The 22,058-nt window shown below is 37.2% G+C and overlaps 1 protein-coding gene and 1 non-coding gene across 3 annotated transcripts in view; one reads left to right on the forward strand and one right to left on the reverse strand.

Moving 5' to 3' along the window:
* Positions 1-19,217, reverse strand: part of KCNH7 (potassium voltage-gated channel subfamily H member 7) — a 542,346-nt gene extending 523,129 nt beyond the window's left edge. For both annotated transcript variants that reach the window (XM_053597374.1, XM_053597375.1), the window contains exons 1-2: positions 18,786-19,217; positions 16,890-17,120 (exon numbers count right to left, since the gene is read on the reverse strand). In XM_053597374.1, the coding sequence (XP_053453349.1) occupies positions 16,890-17,120; positions 18,786-18,861 (307 nt within the window). In that variant the 5' untranslated portion in view covers positions 18,862-19,217. The remainder of the gene's footprint in view (positions 1-16,889; positions 17,121-18,785) is intronic.
* On the forward strand, positions 5,383-5,489 carry LOC128590921 (U6 spliceosomal RNA). Its single transcript, XR_008381383.1, has one exon. It is a non-coding gene; the product is annotated as a U6 spliceosomal RNA (small nuclear RNA).
* Positions 19,218-22,058: the final 2,841 nt, after the last annotated feature.

Consider the following 22,058-nt stretch of genomic DNA (forward strand, 5'->3'; position numbering starts at 1 on the left):
AATTATTTCTAAAATCCTTTAGGGGACATGTAATCAGATTACAGTAGGTACTAAACCCGTGCACGAAAAACAGGGATTTTAATACCTATTGCTTCCAAAGGAGAGTAAGATGGAGGCGCCTGTGGCACAAACCTCTTGTACTGGACAGCAGGAGGCAGGTGTTTGTCTAGTTGCATTTATAGAAAGAAGATTAGAGGCACCCAAATTTAAAATGTTTAAATGCCTAAACTCCAGAAACAATTGACCATTTCCATCTGGATGCGACTTAACTCTACATGTGTTAGGTGTACTTCCATGAACAGGAGGTGAGGCGACACAGCAGAGTTCTCTCAGTCTCTGAAAGAGGACAATCTGTGCTCAGGGGCTAGCTCTTCTGTACTACTTGCATCTCCTTGAGGCAGGCACTAAACATCATTTTTCAATATGGGCAGCGAGAACAATAAAACATCTATTTCCTCAGGTGCTGAAGAAGTGAAAAAATGAAGATTTTAGAAGAACACAGGCACTTTGTAAGTACTCAATAAATGACAGTTATTACCAATATTATCCAAACTGCTCAAACATGCTCTATTATTTAATCATTTCCAATTATAGAAGTGCACATAAGTTGCCACAAATAATTTAGCTAGCTCAATCTTGGAACTCATTAGCAAGATGCTAGTGTGCATAAATATACATAATAAACAAAAATGAACAAAAAGAACAAAACTCCAGGATCTGATTTGTCACTTGATTTATGGTTAAAGTGCGCAGATGAGAAGGGGATGATTATTCCTTTTCTGGAACAATGGGATTGTGAACAGGCAGGACCTGCTAGTATCATAATGCAGTCGTTTATACTTTGATAATAAAGTAAATTCTTAAAAAAAGTTTCTAGTCTTTTATATAGTTTGTATTTCTGGGAATCTTTAACAGAAATGAGCATATAAACCTCTGCTGGAATGCAAATAAGATGTCTGAGATTTTTCTTTCTTTTTTCCAGGTATTCTATCACACGGCTAAAGAAGTTAAAAGAGCAAGTTTCACCTTCATTCTTTATGCTTTAATTTTAAAATTCTAAAGTCTAAAAATTCTAAGTCTTCTCTTCTTGGGAAAAAATATTAAAATGCTATCAGTGATTTTTCAATTCCCATATAAGAAATACCTATGAATATTCTTTTGTCTATTTTTTTATATTTGAGTGACATTGTTGTAGCTCTATCAACATTGAGTTTATTATCTAAATATTGAAGAAAAAGTAAAAATGCTAATATAAAATTCTTACTTGGTAAAGATTTAGAGACTGTAATCTATATTCCTTGCATTTCAAAAAAAATTGGTAATAAGAACATTTTGGAATAAATTATTCTTCAGAAGGAAATCATCATTGAGGTTATTGGCATCGTTGAAAGAGCCAGTAATTAAGAAAATGTTGTATAACTCACACTATGCACACATTGCCGTGAATATATTTAAAATAATGAGTGTTGGTGGGTATGAAATTTCAGTAGGATACCTTATGTTCACTCTGGAAACGTGAACTGCAAAGAAATGAGTCCTGTGATTTTAAAAACACAAGTGAATAGATACTGGCTAATAGGACTGTTAAGGTTGTGTATCATTAGTCATATTTTTGTGTAGTTCTTCATTGGGGAACAAATTCTGAGAACGGCAATCTGGGAATCCATAAATCCTATTGAGCCTTGGTTAAGTGACATTCATTATAAAGAACACCTGGAGGGATGACTGGAGAATTGAGTCACACACAGACAGATCAGATTACCTGAGCTCTGCGTGTCTTGGTTAAGCAAGGCAGCCTGGGAAAAGAATGATCTTTCCCTGCAGACATTTCAATAGTATTATACCAGCTACAGTTAGTGGTTTAGCTAATACCGTGTTATGTTCCTCCTGCTTACGTATTTCCTCACATGTAATGTATAATATTGAGTACTTGTTGCCATTCATGGTGTTCAAGTAAATTTCACTTGTCTTACATGATATTTTAGCAGAATATTTATAATAAGTGTGCTACCTTTCAATATCATCACTTTGCATCTGAGCAAAACTATTAAAATGCCTACAGTTGGGCGGTACCTGTGGCTCAGTGAGTGGGGCGCCGGCCCCATATACCAAGGGTGGTGGGTTCAAACCCAGCCCCTGCCAAACTGCAACAAAAAAATAGCCGGGCGTTGTGGCGGGCGCCTGTAGTCCCAGCTACTCAGGAGGCTGAGGCAAGAGAATCATGTAAGCCCAAGAGCTGGAGGTTGCTGTGAGCTGTGTGATGCCATGGCACTCTACCGAGGGCGGTAAAGTGAGACTCTGTCTCCACAAAAAAAAAAAAAAAAATGCCTACAGTTAGGGCAGTGCCTGTGGCTCAAAGGGTTAGGGCGCTGGTCCCATATGCCGGAGGTGGCGGGTTCAAACCCAGCCCCAGCCAAAACCACCACCAAAAAAAAAAAAAATAATAATAATAATAAAATAAAATGCCTACAGTTAAATGAAAACTAATGAACAAAAACTCTTATCGCAAATCACAATTTTCATTATAGTTTTATAGGTGACAAAAAATATTAAAAATAATTTAAAACCCCACTTATCTCATAAAGAAAGGAGAAAAATTTCAAACTATGCCTGATCTTTTAAATACTAAGTTATTTAAATAGTAAGTAATTATTACCAGTTTCTCCACCGGGGTCTTGGAAAACTGCCACCAAATTACGAAACAAAAATATGAATGTGAAGAGCAGAACTAGAAGAGTGACCCTTATGTGGGGTGAGGTACCCTGCTAGGGCAATCAGCTTTTCAAGAGATTCCCATTACTTCCTAGGTTTGGAAATATTCAAAACTGGTTTCTTTAATTAGGAAAATAAATTGACTCAAATATGTTTTTTAATAAAGAGTTTGAATTAAATTTAGTGATCAGACAATAAATTACTATTCTTATTGAGTAAATAAAATTTTTAAGGAATGACACATTTTATTAGACATTTAATATGTGTAATTAAGTCCACTACCTTTTTAAGTATAATTTGACATGAGGTATCAAAATCTTTTTAAGATACTTTTAAGATACATACTATTTAATTCAGTAATTATACTTCTAGGAGCATATATTACAGAAAAATACAGTGCAAGTGGTCAAGTTGGGTGTACAGATTCTTGCTATGTTTTTAGAATTGTTAAAAGCTGGAAGCAGTAAAGTGTTGATAAGAGGATATTATTGGTAATATCCTGTGGATATTGGTATAATTTATGCACTGTTCATGTAAAGGTATTATACAATCATTAAAACTATTACATGTTCAAAATAAATTTATAAGTGAGGACAACAAACTACAGTTTGGTATACACAGTGCTATCCTGGTCTTATTAAAAAAATTCTGCGTTCATGCCTGCTTGCACGCAAGTGTGTTTGTGTAGAAAAATTATACATGGAATACCCGCCACCATTTTAACATTGGATACCTGTTAGTTTCAAGATTATAGGTCTTTTTTTTTCTACCTCCTCTCTGTACTTTCTAATTTTTCAATAGTGAAGTCGGAGATAGAATGAGAGGAGAGATGTGAAGTCCTTGCTGAGGTGGTGAAATCCTGTATCAGGATGTGACTGACAACGCGTCTTCTGATACCATACAGTCCTTACAATCTCAATCTATGATTCAGGGATTAGGCAAAAGAATTAAGTGTGCTGGGAGACCACGTAAGTATGTGGCTGTATTCAATGTGTATAAAAAGATAGCAAAAAAAAATCAGAATAATTGCCAGGTTTCATAACTATTTTATCATATGTATCTAACTGAGGAGATCAGAGGGCTGGTATATATTATTAAAAGAACATGTAGACAAATTCTTTTTATTAAACCTGTGGACACCCCATTGGTGTGAGCTGACTGCGTGGGGATCAGGGATCTTTCTGGACACTTCTGACCATTCGCCTTTCTTTTTCTGGGTTAACCAAGAAAGATTGTAGTTGTATGTCTTTTGGGGGTTATAGGTTGTTACCATCAGAATAAACTGCACTATAATATATAAACCATATGACAGCAAGTTATTTTTTCTCAGTTAATAAACAATGTAAGTTGTTAATTTTTGCAACTCTCATAGGAAGTAAAATGACCAGCATGCGATTTTGAATGAATGGATGGATGAGACCTTTCCAGACCCTGTTGTCTTGCAGATATTTTCCTCTGTAAATTGGCATGTACTTTTTCTTGCTCTCCTGCCCATTTCTTCTGTTTTTAAATAAGTGTCTTAACAAGTCCCTTCAAAATCCTAAGCATCAAGTGGAAGAAAGTGACATAGAAACTACTATGACACAATTTCATAAATATTTCAATAAAGACAAGGGAAAAAATGTTAGGAAGTATGGAAACGTCGGAGAGATTTAGAATAGACCTGAGAGAGGAGCTGAGATTGAGGCTGTATAGAAATTTTCTCAGATATGTAAGAGTATAGATGAAGGGTACTGGGAAAGGACACAAAGGCTATCTCAGGAAGAATGAACCCAGTGAACAAAGGGAAGAGTCCTGAGGGTGGTGGCCTTTGGGAGAATCTCAGAGACACAAAATAATAGGATGTGTAGCAGGAACTGAGCCTGTCTTTGGCCCAAGATGCAGAAAACTGGAGGTGTTTCAAATAAGCCAGAGACTTTCCACACAAGTAAATGTATGATATTCCTTTTAAATACTAACAGTGAGTGTTGTAAATTACAAAATCTTTCCTAGAAAAAAAGTTTGGTTGAAGAAAGGAGAGAGGGAAGGGACAAGATACAATCCCCTGCTCCTGATTCACACAACTGTATCAATCTGCTTCCTTACATGCTGGACAAAGATTAGGCCATTAGTAGCTAAGGGACCCTTAATGAAAACATCCCCCAAATCCAACTTGACAATAAAATTTATACTCCAAAACCAGGTCGCTTTTAAGAGTAAAAGAGAATATTATGAATAATTATGCAGTTAACAAGCATATACTAACTACCCTCACTCTACCTTGCTTGATATTCATTTTGATTGATAAAGTAGTGTTTAAAATGCAAAATATGTAGGGCAAACCTTGCTATATTTCCTCATGTGAATTAAAATAATCAAACTTATACCTTGTTTAATCAATAGAATCTATGACTAAGAACTAGGATTAGCACATACAGGATGGAGTAGGTGAGATGTAAAAAGTGTACTATTCAGAAGAAACATTGCAGAGTTGGTAAACAGACCAATCTAGATGTAAACATCATTCCCACCTTGTCCTGTGATCATTAGTTCTTTACATAACTTCTCTGAACCTCAGTTTAACTAATCTCTAAATTGGATAGTATCTTCCCCCAAAGCAATCATGAAAATCAGATAAAACAATTTATTGTCCATGGACTTATCACCATGAGAATTAAAAACTGAAAAGCAGTGCTCGCTTCGGCAGCACATATACTAAAATTGGAACGATACAGAGAAGATTAGCATGGCCCCTGTGCAAGGATGACACGCAAATTCGTGAAGCGTTCCATATTTTTAAGAAATAGACCTCCTGAACAGACCAATTTCAAGCACTGAGATCAAAGAAACAATAAAAAAGCTTCCAACTAAAAAATGCCCTGGTCCAGATGGCTTCACTCCAGAATTCTATCAAACCTTCAAGGAAGAGCTTATTCCTGTACTGCAGAAATTATTCCAAAAAACTGAGGAAGAAGGAATCTTCCCCAACACATTCTATGAAGCAAACATCACCCTGATACCAAAACCAGGAAAAGACCCAAACAAAAAGGAGAATTTCAGACCAATCTCACTCATGAATATAGATGCAAAAATTCTCAACAAAATCCTAGCCAATAGATTACAGCTTATCATCAAAAAAGTCATTCATCATGATCAAGTAGGCTTCATCCCAGGGATGCAAGTCTGGTTTAACATACGCAAGTCCATAAACGTTATCCACCATATTAACAGAGGCAAAAATAAAGATCACATGATCCTCTCAATAGATGCAGAAAAAGCATTTGATAAAATCCAGCATCCTTTCCTAATTAGAACACTGAAGAGTATAGGCATAGGTGGCACATTTCTAAAACTGATTGAAGCTATCTATGACAAACCCACAGCCAATATTTTACTGAATGGAGTAAAACTCAAAGCTTTTCCTCTTAGAACTGGAACCAGACAAGGTTGTCCTCTGTCACCTTTACTATTCAACATAGTGCTGGAAGTTCTAGCCAATACAATTAGGCAAGACAAGGAAATAAAGGGAATCCAAATGGGAGCAGAGGAGGTCAAACTCTCCCTCTTTGCTGATGACATGATCTTATACTTAGAGAACCCCAAAGACTCAACCACAAGACTCCTAGAAGTCATCAAAAAATACAGTAATATTTCAGGATGTAAAATCAATGTCCACAAGTCAGTAGCCTTTGTATACACCAATAACAGTCAAGATGAGAAGCTAATTAAGGACACAACTCCCTTCACCATAGTTTCAAAGAAAATGAAATACCTAGCAATATACCTAACGAAGGAAGTGAAGGACCTCTATAAAGAAAACTATGAACTCCTCAGAAAGGAAATAGCAGAGGATATTAACAAATGGAAGAACATACCATGCTCATGGATGGGAAGAATCAACATTGTTAAAATGTCTATACTTCCCAAAGCAACCTACCTATTCAATGCCATTCCTATCAAAGTACCTACATCGTACTTTCAAAATTTGGAAAAAATGATTCTGCGTTTTGTATGGAACCAGAAAAAACCCCATATAGCTAAGGCAGTTCTTAGTAACAAAAATAAAGCTGGGGGCATCAGCATACCAGATTTTAGTCTGTACTACAAAGCCATAGTGCTCAAGACAGCATGGTACTGGCACAAAAACAGAGACATAGACACTTGGAATCGAATTGAACACCAAGAAATGAAACTAACATCTTACAACCACCTAATCTTTGATAAACCAAACAAGAACTTACCTTGGGGGAAAGACTCCCTATTCAATAAATGGTGTTGGGAGAACTGGATGTCTACATGTAAAAGACTGAAACTGGACCCACACTTTTCCCCACTCACAAAAATTGATTCAAGATGGATAAAGGACTTAAATTTAAGGCATGAAACAATAAAAATCCTCCAAGAAAGCATAGGAAAAACACTGGAAGATATTGGCCTGGGGGAAGACTTCATGAAGAAGACTGCCATGGCAATTGCAACAACAACAAAAATAAACAAATGGGACTTCATTAAACTGAAAAGCTCTGTACAGCTAAGGACACAATAACCAAAGCAAAGAGACAACCTACACAATGGGAAAGGATATTTGCATATTTTCAATCAGACAAAAGCTTGATAACCAGGATCTATAGAGAACTCAAATTAATCCACATGAAAAAAGCCAACAATCCCCTATATCAATGGGCAAGAGACATGAATAGAACTTTCTCTAAAGACGACAGACGAATGGCTAACAAACACATGAAAAAATGTTCATCATCTCTATATATTAGAGAAATGCAAATCAAAACAACCCTGAGATATCATCTAACCCCAGTGAGAATGGCCCACATCACAAAATCTCAAAACTGCAGATGCTGGCGTGGATGTGGAGAGAAGGGAACACTTTGACACTGCTGGTGGGACTGCAAACTAGTACAACCTTTCTGGAAGGAAGTGTGGAGAAACCTCAAAGCCCTCAACCTAGACCTCCCATTTGATCCTGCAATCCCATTACTGGGCATCTACCCAGAAGGAAAAAAATCCTTTTATCATAAGGACACTTGTACTAGACTGTTTATTGCAGCTCAATTTACCATTGCCAAAATGTGGAAACAGCCTAAATGCCCACCAACCCAGGAATGGATTAACAAGCTGTGGTATATGTATACCATGGAATATTATTCAGCCATTAAAAAATATGGAGACTTTACATCCTTCGTATTAACCTGGATGGAAGTGGAAGACATTATTCTTAGTAAAGCATCACAAAAATGGAGAAGCATGAATCCTATGTACTCAATTTTGATATGAGGACAATTAATGACAATTAAGGTTATGGGGGGGGAGCAGAAAGAGGGATGGAGGGAGGAGGGTGGGGCCTTAGTGTGTGTCACACTTTATGGGGGCAGGACATGATTGCAAGAGGGACTTTACCTAACAATTGCAATCAGTGTAACTGGCTTATTGTACCCTCAATGAATCCCCAACAATAAAAAAATAAAATGAAAAAAAAAAAAAACTGAAAAGTACATCCACTGAGTATAAACATCTGAATAAATGTACAGCTAAAGATCAACTGGTTAATATTAAAGAAATCATGTGTCATATATGTGACATTTTACCAAAACCAAAAGAAATTATAACTAATTTAGCTAACAGTGGTAAACAGAAACTTAAAAGATATTCATACAACATACAAGGTTGTATACCTTTAGTGTTAATTTTGTTAGAGTGATATGATCCTAATTAGTATATAAATATCTGAAGGCTGTGATTTCAATATTTCTAATACAAATAGCTTTTTGTCTGCAAATACCATGTTTAGTTTTGCCAATATGTTGTATGTTATTTGTTCTTTCTTGCTTATCATGAAATCACCACTAACTTTATTACTCTTATATTTTTGTCATCACATCCATTGCCTTGGGCCGCTGATACAGATTTCACTGAATAAAAAAAGAAGGGTGTTTTGAGGCTGGCAGATAAAAGGCTGCATGATGGTCAATAGACATTCCGAGTTGTCTTGAACCTGGCAGCTGTTACATGTTTCTCAAAACCAATATTTCAAAACAAAGTGGAAAAATTAAGGTCCTATCACAATAAGTAAGGAATGAGAAATAAAAATAATCCTTATGATAGAGGGACGAAGGAAACAACTACACAGAAACAGAGAAAAGAAAAGAAACTTGCAGTAGTGGGAGCGCCTCTGCTGTAACAGTGTGTTCTAACTGGGAAAAAACACAGGTGAACAAAAGCTTCTTGGCTAAGGGAGCCTTGCATGTCCCACCTGGTGCGGTCTAGTTTGAGATCATTTTACAAATGGAGACAATTGAGGGCAGAAACATAACTCACAGTCTTGTCTCACTCCTCCCTCAAATTCCTGCCCACGAAGCACCAGTCACAGCTGTTTTTACCTGTTTTCTGAGTAAAAAGTAGTGTGAGACATTCTACAAAACAGTGAGAACCAGGTAAAGGGCAAGTGTGCAAACAAGCAGACCTTCTTTAACTAGGGAAAGGTCACAGGACAAGGGATGCCTTAGCCACAATTTCAACTATCACAAAAAGAGCACTCTACTTCTTTTAGTCAGAAAAAAGGAAGGGGAGGATTTCATGGAATGTTCAGTAAAGGCAATAGGAGCCTGGCACTCTGCTTTCTCATCCGCCTGAGACAAGTGGAAATTTAACTTTTTTGATTGTTCAGTAATAGTATGTGTTCCTTCACTATTGTAATTAATGTCTGACTGCCACCTGTTTCTATTGCTCCTTGGTAGCTCAGTACTTTTGCGAAATGCAGACCACAGAGTAAAGAGAGAGAAAACGTTTGAATAATGCATATTTTTTCTATTGTAAGTAGATTAACTTTATGATTTCAAATTTTACATGGTCATAATTGTGTAAACCTGAGATTAAGCTTCATTATTGATTAAGAATTTTCAAGAAAACACTGAAGGATAGTATGATGACATTAAATACACAAATTATAATACTATCGAGTAACTGTGTCAAACAGAGCAATAATCAAGTTAGAAAATAACTGAAGAAAAGTTTGTTTTTGTCCATTACAGATTGTTAGAGACACGAGTGAAGCATTTATGGGGTTGTGGCTGAGTGACACTGGAATAACTGGTTAATAATTCCTCATTAGTAGCTTCTCTTAATTCCTAATTGAATATTTTTTCTAGATATTTGTATAGATAATTATGGTGATTTAACATTTTAGATTATTAAACAAAGAATATGGCCATTGATAACATTAAGGTGAAAATTGTTCTTATTTTAGAAGTGTTCTTAGCAAAATTTAAAAAGTCAAAACATCACATTCTTCCTATTACTCACTTTTCCCTGGATCTCCTGATGCCAATCTGTTTGATGTTTCCTCAAATCTATGGTACTATTTCTCATCCTCTCTTCATTAAATACACCCAGGCACTGTCTGTCCCATGTATTGTAGACACAGAAATTAATAAGATGTGGTATTTTCTCTGAGCAAGCTAAAAATAGATAAAATTAAATACAAAAATATGTAATAATATGCAGCACACTACAGATGCTACCCTGGAGTCCAGAACCAAGGGCTATAGGGACAGAGAGGTACAGACAGTGGGGCATTAGGGGGACATTATAGAGAAGTTTTTGATCCATCTTTAGAAGGATGATGATAGTTTCTTGAGGGTGAGAAGCTGAGGAAAGGGCATTCCATTCCCAGAGCCTCTAAACTATTTATTATAGGCAAAGACTTTTAAAGGATAAACAGACTCTACTGAAATAAAAATGCATGGCTTCTATGAGAAACTCTGAACAGTTAAGTAGGACTGGAAGATAACGATTTGTAGGAGAAGTGGCATTGGCAATTTGACTGATTTTTGTTAAATACATTATAGACAGGTAACCATACCAGAAATAAGGCTATGTACATTATTGTATGTAATGCATTTAATCAGTCTAACAAAGTGGATGCTATTCTCCAAATATATATCAGAGAAGGAAACTGACAAACCAAGAAGGTAAATTTGGTCAATTTCACCTAGCTCGTTTCATGCCTAGGATTCTTTTTTTTTTGTAGAGACAGAGTCTCACTTTATGGCCTTCAGTAGAGTGCCATGGCCTCACTATGCCTAGGATTCTAGATCATCAGATCCTCTAAACATACCTGCTACAATTTGAATGTGTATGTCCCTCCAGAATTCATACGTTGGAACTTAAAACTCAAGGTGACAGTATTAAAAGGTGGGTGTTTTAGGGGAAGTGATTGAGCCATGAATGCTCCATTCACCTGAAGAGGTGTCCAGTGCTGCCTGCCCCTGTTTGCCCTTCTACCTTCCGCCACCTGAGGACACAACAACACGAACCCATTGCCGTGGTGGAAGCAGACAACAAGGCTTCCCCAGACAAAGAACCCACTGGTACCTTAATCTTGGACTTCCCAGTTCCCAGAACGGTGAGAAACAAATTCCTATTGTTTACAAATTACTCAGTCTAAGGTATTTTGTTATACCATCAGGAAGAGACTAAGATAATGCCTACTTGAAAATTTAAGTGAATTAAATTCTGAAGGCCACCAAATATCTGACAAGAGTCCAAAACTTTATCCTGAGAACTTTACAAGTGACAGTAGGTTTTTAAGCTTAGGTATAACATAGATGCCCTGGGCATCAGGGAGACAAAGTTGTTGGGCCCAGATTCCACCGTGTAGAAGCCACGTGAGATGTGGCAAATTAATCTCTCTGGTCTCAGTTATCTTTTCATAAAATGGGGAAAATAAGAATATGTATTTTATGAAATTATTGTACCCATTATTTTATACAGAAAATTTACTTACAGTGATTCTTGGCTCTACTAAGTCAACAATGTAAGAAATTCATGCTTCAGAAATAGCTCTCTGTAGAGAGTGCGTTGGAGAAGGAGATTCCAATACTTTGGAGAAGGGTACAGCAGTCTTTAATCAGGGTACTTTAAAGGGGGTGGAGGAGGGGGGTAGCCTGAGAAATATTTCAGATGTAAAAACTGAAAGGATTTGGTGATCAACTTGGGAGGAGCAGAAGAGAGAAAAACAGAAAATGATACCAAGGCTCTAGTTTAGATGCCCAGGTAAAAGGATTTCTCAGTGCTTCATACTTCAACTGCTACTTCCCTGTGACTCAACTATCCCAAGACTTTCCTTCTGGCTGGCTACCAACAATGGATTCAGTGACTGTTTATGAAAGAAAAAAGTAGATGATATTCTCCAAGTATATGCCAGAAGAAGGCCAGTTCCTCCGAGCAAGCCTATCTAGGACTATCGTCCTTAATTGACCTGTTATCAAGCACCTTGGATGTGAAAATAACTGAGCAGTCATCTCTCAAGTTGGCCAACAACATGGCTTCTTGTTGGCACTAGAACTTCATAAATGTATGGTGTTGGTGGGTGGTAAAAAAAAAAAACAAAACTGATGGATAGAGCTGATCCACAATTTTAGGACGTTTTGTTTCACTTTGGACAATATTGAAATAAAGTTTTCAAATTGTGGGGAGGAGTGTTTCTTGAGAATGCATATTTTCAGATATAATTGATCACATTTGAATTTTACATAATATCCAAAGTCCATGGGATGTTATAAAACTTGTGAGTGGAAAAAATGAATTTTTGGATGATAGTTGTTACAATATCCTACTGAAGAGAACATGAAAACATATAAACAGAAAGATAAAATGAATACTCAAGTAAATTCTAGACAAGATACTTCCTGGAAATCTTTCTTAGTGCTTAAATTACATACATATAAAATATATTTCTGTCCTTGTCTAAAATACTACCATCTGTACCTCTTCTATATAATCTAAGAATTAGGAGTGCTGAATATTTTTCATGGCATATAATATATAAAGCTATTATGAGGTTTATGTTTATAATGTTACCATTTAAACTAAACTGGATTGCTTCTTTGACAAATTATTATTGTGTATACATGACTAAAGGTGACAGGAGATACACCTAAGTAAGTTCATTTTAAAGTTGTGGAATAGAGGAGGAAAGGTACTTATAAATTTTATAAGTTCTTCATACATGTAAAAGCTTCTTTATTTCATAGTCCATATATTCATTTTCAAAAAAAATTATTGAAAATATCTGAGGTTTAGAAGGTAGAAATGAACATTAGTCACGCTCTCATACAAATGTCCTGAGAGCAGCAACTGGATTGAATCCTTTTTTGCATCTTTTCCTATTGTTTTTCTAGTGCCTAATACATTACATCAGACTAGAGAGATGTGGCTCTCAATATCAAACTTCTCCTTTTCTCACAAAAACACAGCACCTTCTAGAAGGTATGGCTGCATAATTTTCAGACACGGTAGATTCATTGTTTATCAGACCAACACCTCTTCTGAGTTAGCTGAATCAAACACTGCTTCAAAAACTTTCACTGTCTGTATTAGACAAAGACTTCCTTCAGTCCCTTCTGATTCTCTGTTCAGGGGTCCTCAAACTGAGGCCCATGGGCCACATGAAGTGGTGTGATTGTATTTGTTCCCATTTTGTTTTTTACTTCAAAATAAGATATGTGCAGTGTGCATAGGAATTTGTTCATAGTGTTTTTTTTTTTTAAACTATAGTCTGGCCCTCCAACAGTCTGAGGGACAGTGAATTGGCCCCCTGTTTAAAAAGTTTGAGGACGCCTGCTCTAGTTCTTTAAATGCAACAGGAAGATACGAAAGGTAGCTCTCCACATATCTGGCTTGATAACAAACTTGCCATTACACTGTGTCCAAAACCACAGTGACTAAAACACAGGAATGCTCTGACCTCTAAAAATCATACATTTGAAGCCTTGCTTTCCTTCTGAATAAAGACCTTTATTTCTCCCGGAGAAATTTAAAGATTTTAAAATGCTTGATAATTTAAGATAAAAGTAATATATCTAAATATGCCTAAAGGGGGTTAGCACTTCAGCCACTTCACTCCATTTCATGACATAGTCCAAAGCAGATGAACAATAAACTTAGAAAAGGCCATCTAAACTATTTTTCTTGTTTCCTTTCTATTCCCATCATTTACAAAACTGAACCAGTTAATAGCTGAATTGTTTGCTATTTCTCAATCACTATTGCTAAAACCGTATTTTTAAAGTGAATGTATTATGCTATCAAAATACATGCCCATCCTTATATAAGCCTCGGCATAATTATAGTTTTGTGTAATTAGAATTTTATGTCAAAAAATTTACAGCTTCATCACCTCAAGCAATATTTTACAGCTGCCAAGAATGATTTATGCAATAATGACTTAAACTGTAAAATAGAATCCTCAAAGGAGGAGCTGAAAATAGTCCTATTGCAAATAACTAGTTTAAAAAAAATAATATTCTGGTAAACTGCAAGTCTGGGTGCAGCCAGCACAATCACACAGAGGAGCATGGGAGGAAGTGTTGCTTCCCAGTGGTGACCATGCAGCACTGTGCACTGTGTCACTGTAAACTCACTGCGTAGATCATGGACCCAAAGTGCTTAGTTAGCCTCTGGGCCACGCTGGAGAACAAGTTTCAGAAATAATGCCTGGCTAATATATTTGCTATTCTAGTAAAAGCGAATGGAAAAACTGGAAACAGAATATCTCAACTTTTGGTTAATTTGCTCATTGTACTTATTAGATCACTCTTCATATTCCTGTGAAATGGCAAAAATAAAAGAATAAGTAAAGAAGGCATTTATTGTATACAATTAAGAAATCAAGTAACTCTCAAAAGTAAACGGAGCTCAATGATAAACAATTAAAGAAATATGGAGAAATGAACCTATCAAAATATTGGAGATTTTTCACCTTGCCTGCTTTTATAAATGTAGAATGGCTGGCAGTTCTCTAAGAGGCAAGACTATCAAAGCTTTTGAACTTCAAAAGCTCTGAGTTATTTTGCAGTTGCCTTATGAATAAAACCAATACCCTCTGAAGATTCCATTAGAGGTATCCGAACTAGCAGCAAAAACAAGGTTTATTACCATCCAAGCAAACAAGTATGACTGTGTCTTTGCAATATAAAAAGGTCATTCAAATTTATATTTTTGCCTATGGAAAAAAAAAAAAAAAAGAAGACAAGGCTTGCCCCATCACCTCATATTCCCCAGGTAAATTAAAGCAAAATAGGCAGTTTGTTGTTAACTCTAAAGATATCCAAGTCTTTGAGTCACATCTGAAAATGTAGTTAATAGAAACAAAATTGTCAACAAAGGTTAAAGGTTTATACCTAAACGAGTTTGCAAATAAATATTCCTCTTCCAAATATAGGGGACTTTTGATTCAGATAACTAAGTAAATTGCTCAGATAGAAATATTTGTTAGTACATTAGTCAATGTACTAACATCTTCAGTGCAGAAAGTTTAACAATAATGATTATGATTCCATATTAAATTGATTTTTAAAGGTGTTTTGCCATCATTTTATATACTCACATTGTACAAGTTTCAAAACATCGCCACTGTACTCTCAGTATAATAGATAACAACTTCTATTTGAAAACATTCTGAGAAATATATTTAGTATCTAAGTTATTTAGGCAGTCCAGATTAAATTTATACTTAAACACTGTAAGTTGCAAAAAAAGGTGAAATGTTCTAGAAAACAAAATGAACAAAGATGGACCAACAATTCCTGAAGTAACCACAATATAGATTGTGTTGACATTATAACAAATATTCAGATAAGAAAAAATGTCAGACATTCAAATTGTTCCAAAAGTCCAGATTGTTGACATCAAATACACAGAAGAGAGAAGTTGCATTTGAGTAGTGAGAGTCTCGGTCCAATAAATATTTCCAAGACAGCAGAGCAATTAGGCTATTTCTAGTATGCCAACTCAACTGATTGAAAAGCGGGGGGAAGAATGTGAAGAACTTTAAAAACAATCTCTGTGTTATTTGATAATCATATAGTTTCTTTCATTCCAGATTAATAAAAAATTATACAAACCTACTTTTCCAGTAATGCTTTGTTATACATACTCAACTCAGGTTCCAAATTAAGTAAAATCCAGTAATTAAGAATTACACGTTTTTATCACGAAATGTTTAATTATAAGAAAATAAGAGTAAGCATTAAACCTTTCCCCTGCTGTATTTATTTCTCTATTTATTTCTCACCAAATGATAAGTCATTATATGATATAGGCCATAGCATATCACATATTTTCCAAAAACTTAAAGGTTTTCTAAAAATCCGAAAAAGTACCACTCTGCCTCACTAATTTCTGTTAAAGAGAATAAAAATAAATACATGTTGATGTAATATAAACAAAATTAATTATAACATTAATTTTAAAAATAATTTTACCTTTAAGTGCTAAATTGTCAAATAGCATTAAATGTGCACATGTGAGAATGTATACACCTTAAAATGGGTATATCTGAGTATTCGTCCACATGGGTTCATACACATACATTCCATGTATTTAAGGCATGCAGGTCCATTAAATTTATATATTTTTGGAGAACCATTATAAGTCTATTATTGTTTTTATAGCAATAAAACACACCTTGAAGAAGAAGGTGTGTCCTTGAAATTAAGGTATGACTATAAGTTTTAAATGCTAGTTTTGCTATACCTTTATAAATGAATACTAAACTCCACAGTGTCATGGTTCCTTTTCTACACTTCTTATTTTAGGACACAACTTAAATACATGAACAATCTTTGTTATTTGAACATACATAGTTTAACTGGACTAATTTTAGAAGTTCCTATTTACCATCCTTAATCTTACCATAAAAAGGAGCAAAAGAAACAAGAGAATTTTTGCCTATCAAATAAAACTAAAGCCAATAAACACCTATAATAGTTTTGGTTTCAGGTATATAGTTTTCAATAAGACTTTGCTTTGTGTTTTCAAGTTCAAGCAAATGCAACTTTGTATTTCTCTCCTAACAAATACGTATCAACATAAGCAGTAAATTAGTAGTCTTTAAATGATCTCTTAGAGAGAAGAGTGTGTAAGAGTGACGTACAGCATTTTGTCCTGAGTGATAATAAGTTACTGTACTTCTGAAGAATTCAAGAAGAGTATCCTTATTCAAAGAAGAAGTTGTTTCTACTATACCACAAATAAAAATATCTATAATCCTTGGGTACCAAAAAAATAAAAACAAAGCATATTTCTATAACTAAATACTTGGAGAGTCTCTGTCTATGAACTTTAAATAATCAAAATTTCTTTTCAATGGACTAAAAAATCCTGAAATAGATAAACTTTACCATTTTTGTGGTAGTAGGTGACCTCCACTTTCCTCTCTTCTGACCCCAGCAATGCCTGGGCAATTTGGGCAATATCATGTCTCTTGGTCTCAGGCCCGTGGAGAAAGTCACAGGTGCATGGCTTCTGCATGACATCTGGCCTGGAGAAACCAGTCATCTCACAGAACCCATCATTGCAATAGATGATGGCACAGTTCTGCACTCTGGCATTTGCAATGATAAATTTTTTGTCTGTAATAAGAAGAAAGGAAGGCATCTTTTGAAAAGCTTCCATACTATTCTGGTTAAGAATTCTGAAGCAATTTGTTGCATAAGAAGTGTGAAGTGTAGGTGCTTCCCCAAATTACTAATTGCCCTGGCTTTTATGAGAAAAAGGAAATACAAACCCCCCACAAACTTTAAATATGAGCTTAACAGTTCTAAGTAACTTTAACAAAAAGTACTAAGATACCACTCTTCACATTGCAAGAATATAATTTCTCAAATAGTCTAGTTTTCAATCACTGCAACTCCCACGGGTCCCAGTGGACACTCAGATAAGCAGCTGGCCCATTGATATTTCCAGAATGCCACTTAATTTTAACGTAAATGATACAAAATCAAAACAATGAAACAGCCTTTAGTTTGTCAGATTCCTTACTTCAACCTTCGCCCTTAGAATACAACTTTCTCAAAGTAGTTATTATTTGGCTGTTCTAAATCATATTACATCATGTTTTTTAAAAAAGACAACTAACTTTAACAATGAAACTACTTTCCATTCATTAGCAGTTCAACAATGCAAAGGTCACCTTTCCAGAATATATGTTTATCAAAAGAAAACTATTTATACACGAACACTCACACACAGAGTAAATATCATGTTAAAACCTTTTCACTTTTACTTTGGGAGAAACTTGAATTTTTGTAGATGAGTTAATATAAAGAGCTTATCAATTTTGATAAAAGACTATATTTACTACTTCTAGAAAAAATATGAAGCAGAATACACAAGTTTATTTTGCACACCAGGTACAAGACATTCACATCACTAAGGGCAGTGCTGAAACAATGGCAAAACACATGACATAAACGTGTTAACATTGTTCCAGAAAAGATGAAATATTAATTAACAAGTATATGAATTTAAATTAATATATTTATTTAACAACAATTCAGTCCTCGTATTTAGTACACATGAGAACATCAAATTTCCCTGCCTTCAGTACATGTGGGATTTGCTCATTACACTTCAGTTTTCAAATTTCTATATGGAAAAATTAAGGAGATAATCAAAGGACAGAAATATTCTTTTGAATAATGAGCCATTTTCACTGGGAACCAGCACAGATGATATACTGCATTCCCAAATTAATCTTGCTTGGGATATATTTGCATTGATTCAATACAAAGTTTAGCTTCAATAAACTAACAGCAAGGAAGCATCTCCTTCACGCCACAGCCCAGCAATTTAACCAAGGTAAAATACAGTCTGCATGGCTGTGTACATCGCTACTACCATTTACATTTTCTTGATGGAATAGGTTTGGTCTGCTCTGCTCCCGACTTTCAAAAAGTCTACGGTAAAACAGCCTCAAAATGTAAAGCCAGGTTATACTAGCACGTTCCCTTTAAGATAGTAGAATAGTAGGACATTAAGTAGCAAGGCAGATAATGGAGCAGTGGGAGAGGAGGATCAAATTGCCTCCTATAATGGAAACCATAATCTAAAATGTAAATCAAAATTAGTATCGGAAGGCGAACACTGCCGCTGCCATTGGCACCTCCTGGCTGGGTTCACAGCCTCCTAACTTGACCAGCCCGGAGTTGCCGGTCTCCCCAGCCTGTCAGCGGAAGACGCCAAGCGCTCTACTGAAGCAGAAAGCGAGGGAGAGAAAAAAGAACAAATGAACTTACTTTGCCCTTCGAATTTCCGTATGATAGTCCCCAGAAACGTATTCTGTGGTGCCACATGCCCCCTGCGCACAGGCATGGTGACCCGGTCTTCTGAGGAGCGCTCCCCGAGCTCCGGAGTTCTCCCGGGATCGCTCCTCCGCTAGAGCCCAGGCCCGCGCGCGAGCCGCTCTCTGTGGCAGAGCATCCTCTTTGGAAACCAGGATCCTCTTCCCATTAGCACCACTTCTAGACACCCGCTGTCCCCCGCGGAGCCTAGTCCCTTCCCCTCACCTCCCGGAGGGGCCTCCGCTGGACTGCCGCGGGCGCGAGGGTTTGGGGGTGGGGAGAGGGAAGAAGGCGGGGTGAGGGGAGGTGGCGGGAGAGGGAAGCGGGCGGGCGCGGAGGGGGTGGGGCGGGAAGGGGGCGGGGAGTCACAAGGCCGATCGATCTGTTTCTCTTCTCCCAAACAGCGCCAATTTCCCAGTGCAAATGGGCTTAACCTGGCAGTTGCCCAGAGCCGCGAGGAGGGCTGGGGGTGGGGTGGGGGACTGAGGGGGATGGAAGACTTCTGCGGCTTTTGTAGAAAGGGGAGAAAGAAAAGGAGCCTGGGGTTGGGGGGCGGGGTGACGTTTCTATCCCCGCCCTATCCCCCTACACACACACACGCGCGCGCACACGCGGGCACACGCACAAACACACACTCCCTTTATCCCGGGAGCCTGGGCCCCGCCACAGCTCGGCTTACTCAAGCGTGCCTTAGCGGAAGCTAGCCAAGAAATCTCCAAAACTGAGTGACACACAGCTACGCTGGGAAAATGATCTCCACAGCCACCAGCCACAGGGCTCGGTCCCTGAGCTCCTCACGCTGCAGTAGCTGAAGCAACCTTAGCTGCAAAGGAAAGACAGGTGGGAAAACAGTCCCTCAGAAGGAATATTTGGAAGCTCTGTTGGCGCTCAGGAGGTTGAAGATCGAGGATGAGCCACTTAAGGAGTGGAGTTTAGCCTCAGAGCGCAGCTCGGATCCCTGGGCTGAGCGAGGGTGGGCGCCGAAGCCCGAACTCAACTGGCACGCGGGTCCCTGAGCCGCGCTGAGCGGCGCCCGGGAAGAGCCAAGCGGCCGGCGCGCGCGGGGGATCACGCCCAGATCCACCGCTCGAGCCCCCGTGGGGCTGCAGTGCTGGGGAGTGATCGGGTATCCAGCTTCTAGAGGCTGCGAGGAAGACGGGAAAGCCAGAAGATGAGAAGACTGTGCGAGTCACTTGCACAAAACAAGGAAAGAGTTTGAAATGGGCGAGGCTGGGCGCCAGGGGGAAGGAACAAAAGGTGGGTGGAGCTAAGAGTTGTCAGCCTTCGTGTGACCTCCCGTGCGGCTCATTCCTGAACCCGCTGACCACATCATTCTGTTCCCCTGTATCGTTTATAAGAGATCCTCTGGTTTAGGGTAGAAAGGGTGCAGGGGTCCTCTTCGTTTTTGGTTCTCAGAGGCTGCCAACGTGGGAATCTCCAGGTATACACACACTTTTCTGTCGAAATTGTCTTTCTGGAGACTTAGGAAAACAAACGTGACAAGCCATGCAAGGAAAACGTGTTTTCAAAGTTGTTTTTCTAGTTTTTCTTGCTCATTTTCCGCTTGTTGTCTCCGCTTTTAACCCTCCCCGTGCCCTTGTTCTAAATGGAATTTGCCACCACTTCAGCTTACAGAAGTAGAACAGGACAAATCTCACTAAGCGTCCAGAGACCCCCAACAAAACCTGTCATCGCATGATACAATTTTGGGTGTACCTACAGCCCGTTAACCTGCTTCACTGGTGCCTTGAGTCGGAAGAGTTTACATTTGCTCAGTTGTAGCTTTAAATCTGAAGTGAAATAATGAGGGTAGAACCAAGAAGGGCTGAGAAGTAGGATTCATTTAGGAAAATGAATCATGTGGATTGTAATAAATAATAAGGAAAAACATACAACTTTTATTTTATGTTCCCAAAATGTAAATAAAAAATTTTAAAAATCCAACCAAAAACAAAGACCTAAGCAATTCTTACTTTTTTTCTATCAAAATCATGCAAGTGAATCAAATGGAAGACATTGCCTTGGAATGTGGAATTTTACAATTAGTTTTACTAAGAGGGACTTTACCTAACAATTGCAATCAGTGTAACTGGCTTATTGTACCCTCAATGAATCCCCAACAATAAAAAAAAAAAAAAGAAGCAATCTATGACAATGCTTAGGCTCTTATGGTAACCTGAGGTTTCCTGAGTCCGTACAGTTGCTTCTGTCATAATATAAAAAGGCAAAATTCTCCAAAGTGCGGCTTAATTTTTTTCTCTTTCTTTCTTTTTTTTTTTTTCTTTATAGGTAAATCGTTGTGTAATTCTGTTCTCTAAAGGCAGCTTGGTTTGCAAGACGAGAGTTCCTCTCCCAGGTGCTGAATATGTAGAGCTATCCATGGTTCTGACTCAGCTCTGCCTTTAGCAAATGCTCTCTGCCTATAACCAACCACAGACAATAGAACTGCAAACTCAGGCAAATGGCCCTAGTATGTCCACATCCACCACTCTTTATTGAATGCCCACAGAAACACACAGTGCTACTTGCACCTCATTTCTATGACACTTTTCTTCTTAATGAGACCCAAGTTCATTTTTCTTCCAAGTGCAACAAAAACTACAAAGAAAACTGAACAAATTGCATAGCGTGTGTATTTTTAATTAAAGTTTCAAGTATAAAGTAATTTTTATTTCACAGCATAATAATAAAACAGTAGGTTATAGCTAATACTTTTTTTTTAAATCACATATAAACAGTGAATTAATATTACCTTAAGGTAGTAGGCACTTCCAAATACAGTTTGAAACACAAAGTTTATGTTCATAGGACAAGATCTATTGATATACAGAAGGAAAATGTGAGCCTGGAAACCCTTGAATTCCACTTTCTTCAAGAGGGAAAGATATTTTCCCATCCCTGAAGTATCTTCTCTTTCTCTACAACTTTCAGAGTGGTTTCTATTTGCTTGGGTTAGTTAATTAAACATGAACTGGCTAAAGTTCCATTGTCCATGTTATGTATGAGTAAGTTCTGAGAAGTTCACATTTTTTCCAAATTCATTTAGCTCTAAGATTTGTTCTACCGAGGATTCAGTGTAAAATCATGGGACATTTTGTAACCTATATATTGCAAACGATTGATCTGAGAAGAAGATTAAAGGTATCCTGTTTCTAGATCACCCTAGTAATTGTGTTCATGTATTATACATTGAAACAGTGGAGACAAGTACATTAATTTATGTTCAGC

This window comes from Nycticebus coucang, chromosome 7 (assembly GCF_027406575.1).
Source record: "Nycticebus coucang isolate mNycCou1 chromosome 7, mNycCou1.pri, whole genome shotgun sequence".
In the NCBI taxonomy this organism is placed as follows: domain Eukaryota; kingdom Metazoa; phylum Chordata; class Mammalia; order Primates; family Lorisidae; genus Nycticebus; species Nycticebus coucang.